General features: G+C 39.5%; 1 protein-coding gene across 1 annotated transcript in view; it reads right to left on the bottom strand.

The window, feature by feature from the left end:
- The window catches only part of LOC100952087 (adenylate cyclase type 10-like), a 44277-nt gene extending 35505 nt beyond the window's left edge, over positions 1-8772 (bottom strand). The window contains exons 1-5 of the mRNA XM_023512817.1: positions 8752-8772; positions 8061-8229; positions 7135-7239; positions 3860-3898; positions 2970-3113 (exon numbers count right to left, since the gene is read on the bottom strand). Of these exons, the coding sequence (XP_023368585.1) occupies positions 2970-3113; positions 3860-3898; positions 7135-7239; positions 8061-8229; positions 8752-8772 (478 nt within the window). The remainder of the gene's footprint in view (positions 1-2969; positions 3114-3859; positions 3899-7134; positions 7240-8060; positions 8230-8751) is intronic.
- Positions 8773-9242: the final 470 nt, after the last annotated feature.

Genomic DNA, 9242 nt, shown 5'->3' with positions numbered 1-9242 from the left:
GCCTGTGGTCCCAGCTACTTGGGAGGCTGAGGCAGGAGACTTGCTTGAGCCCAGGAGTTGGAGGTTGTTGTGAGTTGTGATGCCACCGCACTCTACCCAGGGGGACAGCTTGAGGCTCTGTCTCAAAGAAAAAAAAGTTTAAAAGCAATTCCTGAAAGGATTAGGTTAATCACATCTTAGAATTAAGCTCTAGAATACTTGTAGAAATATAAAAAATCCAGCATCCAATAAAGTAAATGTCATAATGTCTGGCACCCATAAAAAACCATTAGCATTCAAAGAAAGAAAGTTAAGACTTATGAGAAAAAAATCAATTGAGCCTGATGCAGAATAATACAGATGACAGAATTAATATACAAAGACGTTAAAAGTGCTATTGTAACTGTATTCCATAAATTCAAAAACCTTGAAAAAATAAGTAAGGACATGGAAGATATTTTTAAAAGACCCAAATCAAACTTTTAAGGATAGAAACTACCATGTCTGAGCTTAAAAGTATACTACATAGGATCAAAGGCAAATTTGACACTAAAAAAGAAAAGGTTTGTAAACTTGAAGACATGGCAATAAAAAATATCCAAAATAAGGAGAAAAGACAGAAAAACAATGAGCACAGTATCAGTGAGTTTGGGACAATTTCAAGCAACCAAATATGTGGGTAATTAGAGAAGGGGGAGACAGAAAAAATTACTTGAATAATGATAGAACATTTCCCAAATTTGAAAAAAAATTCTAAAACCCAGGAAGTTCATGAACTCTGTGCACAAGACAAATGAAGAAAGCCATATAAAAATCATATCATAATCACATTACCTAAAACCAAAGAAACTTAAAAATGGCTAGAGGGTTGGAGGGGCAAGACATTGTATACAAGAAAAAAAGACAAAGATGAATACAAATTTTTTGTTGAAAACATTGCATGTTAGAAGACAGTGAAATAGCTTTCATGTAAGAGGAAAAAAAAAAACTCATCCTGGAATTCTATATTTAGTGAAAATACCTTGTAAAAACAGGCATGAAATAAAGACTTTTGGGTGGCACCTGTGGCTCAAGGAGTAGGGCACTGGCCCTATATACCAAGGGTGGTGGGTTCAAAGCTGGCCCTGGCCAAAAACTGCAAAAAAACAAAAACAAAAACAAAAACCCATACTATGAGAAGCCTTAAAGAAATTCTTCAGACAGACAATAAGAGATGTTAACAAGAACATGGAGAAAGTCCATTGCTGCCAGGAATGTAACTTGGTATAACCACTTTGGCAAAGAGATGGACAATTTTTCAATTAGTAAATATGCCACATGACCCATCCTGTCCCTTCTACTATAAGGTGGAAAATAAATGAAAGCATATAACCATACAAAGAATTGTATATAAATGTTCATACCAGCTTTATTTGGAGTCAAAACTGGCAACAGCTTGAGGGCCAGTTAATGAGTGGATAAACTCATTTATAGACATATACTGTTATTAGCTATGTAATAGAATACTATTCAGCAATAAAAAGAAGTGAACTATTGACACAAGCTGCAAAATAGATGAATCTCAAAGTAATTATACTGAATAAAAGTAGCCTAAAAATACATACTGTATGATTCCAGTAATATAAAACTCTTCAGAAATGCAAAACTATATCTAGTGACAGAAAGGAGATCAGTGGTTGCATGGGGATGAGGGAGGGAGAATAGCGGGGAAAAAAGTGTGCAAAGGAACACAAGGAGAACTTTTGTGATAGATAAGTTCATTCTCTTTATTGTGGCGATGGTTTCAAAGTATTTGTCTATTTACAGTATCAATAATGCTCAATAAAACAAAAAACCAAAGAACCAAAAATGAAGTCAGAAAAGAGGTCATATAAAACAGAATGAGATTCTTCTCTACTACTCAAGACAAAAATAGCTGGAGTCAACTTTTGCCCTTAATTCAGAAACCTCTTGGAGATTCTGGAGCCCTGTGAAGAAACGTATCTAATGAGCTTCCCTTCTAATCGTGACTTTGCCATTGGTGAAACTTTGGCCTCTGTGTGAAGATTTAAATTTTCATTATTTTGCATTATATTTTTTATTATGACAAGCAATAATATAGTTCAAAAGCTAAACTATACAAAGAATACATATGAAAAGCATTGCTTCCACCCACGTACCCATTTACATTATTTTTCCTTTACTGGTAATTATTATTAGTTTTGTGTATATTTTTCCAGCATTTCTTTGTGCAAATTAAAAAATAAAAAAAATCATTTTCCTTCCTTACATACAAAAAGGCAGCATACTAAATATAGTGTTTTGCATCTTACATTTTTTGCCTAACTATATTTTGGAAACATTACCACATATCAGAATACCTTATTTTTTTGAAGTTGCAGAGAATATCATTGAATAGATACATTATTTATTTAACCAGTCTCCTATTGATGGATTGTTTTCAATCTTTCATGACAAACCATATTGCAATCAATAACCTTGTACATATGCCATTTTAGACATGTGCAAGCAAACTTACAGGATAAATGTCCAGAGGTGGGATTGCTGGGCTAAAGAATAGCTGCATTTTTATAGATGGTATGCAGGTGGAATTAATCTAAGTTACACCATTGTCCACTCTCCCAGTATGAGAAGGCTCATCTCTCATAGACTCACCAAAGAGTATAATGTCCCATATCTGAATTTCTGCCTATCTATAGGTAAGAAAGTATCTCAGTATGCTTTCAACTGGCAATTTTCTTATTATGAATGAAGTTGACCATCTTTTTTACATGTTAAATGTATTTTTTTTTGTCTATATACTATTTTTTCATGATCTTTGTCCATTTTTCTCTCTTAGAATGTTTTTTTCTGAATTTCTAGGTGTTCTTTTTATATTACAGCAATTCATCCTTTGTCTGAGTTGCAAATATTTTCCCCCCGAGTTTGTCATTTATCTTTTGAAATATATATATTTCCCCCCAATTGGATCACTTTTTAGGAGTTACTACCTATCTTTAGCTGTAAGTCCTGGCCTTCTCTGGTATGGTAAATTCCAAACTTCTCCTGTATCTCTAGACTGCATCTTGCCACCAGGGTAATGATGTCACTCAATTGTTTTTGTTCCACTGTCCAGAGTGCCAGGAGCACATTCCCTGAAGAGACATAAAACAGACTGGTTTTGATAGGTGCCAAATATTTAGACTTGTTTGATCTATGGAAAAGTCCACTATAATGCAGAAGATCAACTTAATCCAGTGTGCATATCACACAAAGTGTGAGGCAGGGTTTCATCTCTATATATACTGTATTGCTTTAAACCATTTTCTGATCCTCAAAGCCATTCAGTACATAAATACGTGATCAGGTAGAAGCTAAAATGTTCCTAAGCATATTTTTGGTAATCTTTCTATCCTAGTACACTAATAGAAGAGAAGGAGTACTTGCAAAAGTTTCACAAAATGTAGGTTCACATTCAAGTCTAATTTTAGGGTTGGTTTTACGAAGTTTAAGTAACAAAAGAGGCCAACTCTGGGGTATACAGCTGCTAATAATCATAATAGTTCTCCAGATAAGAAACTCTTGACTTCTTCCTCCCTCATGCTTAGCTTCTGCTATTAATGACTAAGTTTCTGATTGGTTTTCTCAAGAATGCTTTATAGGAATTTACTTCTTGTCAGTTAATCTAAATAAAATTAGAGCATGTATGAGCCTAATTTGGACAAAGCTTTTCTATTAGATTTGAGGCAAAGACTGCGTCTTCCTTATTTTTATATCCCCAGGGGCCAGTACCACATATTGAATAAGCAAATAATGCTGAATAAACATACATGCCAAATTCCACCTAAATATAGTTTTTCTCAGTCTAGTTATTTAAATATTCAGAAAAACCAAAAAATACCTGTAATATTTAGGATATCTCCTCCAAAACAGAGCACATCTGAAATCCAGTAAGGAAGAGAGAGGAAAATGAGTTAAAAGCAGTGATCTACCACACTATGGCAGAATCATGTATGGTCAAAAGAATGGTCTACTAAGTTTTTCCTGTCTGTTTGCTCATGCCAAGACTCAGGCTCCTTAGGATCCTTCTTCCTTCCTCCTACTTCCTCCTAAAATCTATCTGTACTGTTACACATGTCTTCTAAAATGAAAGAAGTATTCCTGTTCCCTTCAAAGTCACCCCATTTGTGCTAAGGACACCTTATCAAGGACTTCACTCTTCCTAATCTTTTTTCTACTGGATAAGTCTCATCAATAACTTAAAAAAAAACAAACACAACAAAAATAACCCACTTGTTCTTGATACTACCTTCTCCTCTTTCCAATAGCTACATTTTTCTGCTATATTTATAGCAAAAAACAAAAACACTCAGAAAGAATTGGCTATACATACTTTCCTCATCTCCCATTTATTCTTTCCTTTAAATGTTTTCTCTAACATTCGTCTCAGTTTACTCCAACCTGACTTCCATTACTCCACTAAAATTATCAAGATCACCAATAGTATTTGGAAAATTCAGTTATTTCTCTGATCATCGTACTTGACAGCTTTCATTTTCAATCCAGTTAGCCACACCCTCTAGACAGGAACACAATATCCTACCTCACTGACTGCTTTACAGTCTGACTTGCAGGTTCTTTCTTCCTATTAATCCTCCTGGGGAGTGCCTCAAGACTCAGGCTAAGGTTCCTTCTCTTTATATTGTCCCAGTATGAACTTGATGACTTCTTAACTTTAAGTATCATCTTTATGCCATCAACTCACATTTTCATCTCTGACAGAAATCTATTCTCTCAGCTCTAGGTTCAACCAGAGCTCCTAACTTGACTTCTCAATTTGAATGACTTATTGGCATCTAAAACTCAACATAATTCAAACAAAACTCTTGATTTTCTTTCTCAAAGCCTAGTCTTTCCAATCTTGCCAAATGACACTATCAACTCATTTATACAAGCCCCAAAGCCAAAAAAGTGGTGACAGTCCTTTTTCTCACCACCTCCCACTGAAATTCATCCATCAGCAACTCCTATCTGTTGAGCCTGAAAAATATATTTCAAATTATTCATTCATATACAGCTCCATTACCATATCTCTACACCAACAGGCTTCAGTCTTGATACAATATTAGAATTGCTGTGAAACTTTTAAAAAGCCCTTATTCCTGGGCCCCATCCTCCAAATTCTGATTTAAATGGTCTGAGGTGAAGCCTAGGCATTAAGATTTTTAGCTAGACATAGTAACACATGCTACTTGGGAGGCTCAGGCAGGAGGACTATGTGAACCTAAGAGCCTTAGGAACACAGCAAGATCTAGTGTTTAAAAAATAAAAAGAAAACAGAAAAAATAAGAAGAAAAAAAAATACTTTTAAAAGTTTCCTAAGTAGTTATGTAAGGTGTAGCTGAGGTTGAGAACCATTAGCCTAGACCAAATCTCCACCATCTCTACAGGACTGTTCCAATTACCTCTTCTAGCTTCTATTCTTATCATTTACCTCCACTAACATATTCTAATCCAATCTCCATGAGGCAGCCAAAATGAGCTTTAAAAGGTATAAATCAGATCATATCATTACACCGCCAGAACCTTCCAATTTTCTTTCTATAAAAATATAAAATTCAAACTCCTTATTACAGACTACACAGCTTGACGACCCAATGGCTTCCTTTCTCCAACCTCATCATAAGCCACTCTTTACCCTGTCAGCTATGCGCTTGCCAAACTGGCCTTTTGCCAGTTCTTGTAACATGCTAAGATTTCTCCTATCTCAGAATCTTTGTACTTGGTATTCCTTTGTCTGAAATGCTTTACCTCTACCTCTTCCCAAGGTGTTTCCCTGATCCTTCATGTCTCAGCTTAAATACTACCTCCTTAGAGGAGCCTCCAATGACCATTCTGTCTCACACAGAAACTCCCTCACCCTACAATTATTTCTTATCACTACACAATGTTTATTTTCTTAAGAGAATGTATAAACTATAATTATTTTATTATCGATCATGCTAAAATGGAAACTCCATGAAGGCAGGTTCTGTGGGTTACTTTTCTCTGTTTCTAGTACCCAGTAATACCTGATATTATAATAGGTACTTGATATATATATATATATGTAGTGAATTTTTTTTTTTTTTTGAGACAGAGCCTCAAACTGTCACCCTGGGTAGAGTGCTGTAGCATCACAGCTCACAGCAACCCCCAACTCCTGGGCTCAAGCAAATCTCTTGCCTCTGCCTCCCAAGCAGCTGGGACTACAGGTGTCCACCACAACGCCCAGCTATTTTTTGGTTGCAGCCATCATTGTTTGGCGGGCTGGGCTGGATTCGAACCCGCCAGCTGAGGTGTATGTGGCTAGCACCTTAGCCACTTGAGCCATAGGTGCCGAGCCTCAAATATTTTTTATTTTCCCTTTCATCCAAACCAGAAAATGTGAAAGACTTTTTATACTTGTTCCTCAGGGGGAAAAAACGAGTCAAATAATCAAATTCCTTAAGAAGAGGCCACAGAGTATTTAATTATTTTGGTGAATTGCAGAATGATAGGTATAATTGTATCAGGCACTGTCAGTAAAGGATGAGAATATTACATGCATACTAAAAGGTATAGTGCCAAAGTAATTTCTGTTTAAGTAAATAAAACTAAAAAGCTCAAGAGTGGGTTTTTGTTCCTTGCACCTATTACAATGCATGTCACTGAGTAAGTACTCAAAATGTATTAACTATATAGTTTTTTCCAAGATATCCGACATCAAGCAGCTATTCAAAAACTTAATACATGGCAGAAAATAGAGAAAACACCTATTTCTCACAGAATGAAAATGCAGTAATAGAATGGAAAGGTACCTTGTACATTATATCTGACATATACATGTGAGGCATGGTACTGTTAGAAGAAACAGCTTAAGGAATATTTTATTTTGAAATAAAACATAAATATACAAAATACAAATTAAAATTGGCCTCTTCTCCTCTTCTGAAAAGTGGTATGTCAGACTGGGTAGAATGGCAGATACAGGCGAAGATTTAGTTTGTCAATAGCAACCTGAAGAAACTAAAGATGAGCTGTACTACAGGAATAAATGATCCTTAGGCACCAGTTTTAAAACACCCTAGGTCCCCTTCTCTTACAAACCCTCAGGTGCCCAGCACACCTCCTTGTTCCCCTATAACAATCACTCACGCTCCACGATGTCACTAATGTAATAACTGAAGATGTGGGCCAGTTTGTCCATGTCATGTTCCGACTTGCAGGTCAGGCTGAACCTGTCCATTAATGCTGTAAACCCTGACCAATAAAGCAAAAATTACTGTTAGCTGCAAATCCTAAAATTTTAGGCTCTTTTCCCTCAACACATCAGGCTAGTGGAAAGAAAAACAGAATCCCTTGGAACTAAATAACACCTTTATACATTAACACGGTGTCACTTAGGAACTACTCGGGCTGGATGCAGGTACCAATGGTAAATTTACCCATAGCGCCCTGCCCTTTTTATCTGAAGCTAGGTATCTAATCCCGTCCCACCACTTCCGACCCTTTCAGGCTCCCTGCCAAGGGCAACTAGGATTTCCCCTCATGTCTGGGACAGAGAAACCTCTGAGACAAAAGAAATGGTTTAAAGTTTTCTGGAGAATTTAAGTAGTGAGGACAGGGTTTTACCCATCTTCACATCCACGACACATGCAATAAACTCCTTTAAGAATCTGTTAAATCAAAAACTCTCAAAGTGGGTGCTGACGCCTAGAACGGTGGGCATGCGCTTAATGGACCCAAAAATGAATTAATGGAAGGAATAAAATACTTAGACAAAGCAGACACAATGCTCGTGGTTAGGAGGAAACTCGGTTCAAAGCCGGTCCTATGGCCTTTTCAGTCTCAAGTTTCATCATCCCTGAAGCGAGCTCAGGGGCTAAACCAGCTCATCCCCAAAGGTGTCTCTCGCTCTGAAAATGAAGACCCTGAAGTTTCCTGAGAGGCCGCGGGGCACAGGTAAAGCCTCCTTCGCTCTCCCGGAGGCCAGGCCTGTAACCGCCTCGGCCTCCAGGAGCTTAGGTCCAACGGCTGCCCCTCTGGCAGGCCAGAAGCCCGATGTGATTCCCGGGCCTCACCCGTTACGTGGACGCCTAGGAGGACGCCCTCGGCCGTGGCGAGCTCGGGTTCCGATAACCGGGGCTTCCTGAAGACCAGCAGGTCGGGAAGCAGCGCCGCCAAGCGGGCCTCCGCGGGCCAGAGAGGCGGCGCCGCCTCCCGCTCGCCGGTCGCCATAGCGGCGGCGGGCTGCCCGCCCAGCAACCGGAAACAGGGACCATCAGCGTAGCGGCCAGTCTACACCCGGCTCTGGAGCTCCCGCCGCCAACCAATCCGTGCAGGCTTCCTTGGAGAAACGCCAATCGGAAGCGACCGTCGCCCCGCCCCACCCTCTTCCCGCAGCCTCCGCTCCTCTGACTTCCGGAGGGAGGGGCGGGAGGCGGGGCAGGCGTCGTTCACGATTTCCCACCGGCTCGGCGACCGTAGCTCAGTGTTTAGGGCGCCAGCCACGTACACTGGGACTGGCGGGTTCAAACCCGGCTCGGGCAACAAAAAAATTGCCCGGCGTTGTGACGGGCGCCTATCGTCCCAGCTACTTAGGAGGCTGAAGCAAGAGAATCGCTTGAGCCCAAGAGTCTGAAGTTGCTGTGAGCTCTGACGCCACAATACTCTACCGAAGGCGACATAGTGAGACTCTCAAAAAAAAAAAAAAAATCTCCAACGGTAAAGCAGATCAAACAGGATAAAAATCAATAGCTCCTCCATTATCACCAGAGTAGAATCTTGGGTCATCTCTGAATTTGCTAAGAACAGGTTCCCTGGCATAAATCTGACAAAAGCAATCTCAGGTAAAAACAACTTTACCCTAAGGTTGTTGAAGCTGTGAGTCCTTTTCCTTGTTACAAAGAATTTGTTCTTTTTTACCTGCCAGGACAGGGCTATTGCGGTACTTGTGGAAGTGCGTGCCCCCCCCTAGGGCTGTTTCTCTCTTTTGCGTGCTGAGGACACTGAAGGCTGCCAATGGTTGTTGCTCATATTACTGGAGCTCCTAAAACTGGATAAGCATGCTGTGGATTTTTTTGTTTGTTTGTTTTTGAGACAAAGCCTCAAGCTGTCCCCCTGGGTAGACTGCCCTGGCATCACAGCTCACAGCAACCTCCAACTCCTGGGCTCAAGCGAGTCTCTTGCCTTAGCCTCCCAAGTAGCTGGGACCACAGGCCCCTGCCACAACACCTGGCTATTTTTTGGTTGCAGCTGTCATT

This window comes from Otolemur garnettii, unplaced genomic scaffold (genome assembly GCF_000181295.1).
Source record: "Otolemur garnettii isolate 467f Iridium unplaced genomic scaffold, OtoGar3 scaffold00031, whole genome shotgun sequence".
In the NCBI taxonomy this organism is placed as follows: Eukaryota; Metazoa; Chordata; class Mammalia; order Primates; family Galagidae; genus Otolemur; species Otolemur garnettii.
This window is presented reverse-complemented; position numbering and strand designations above follow the sequence as displayed.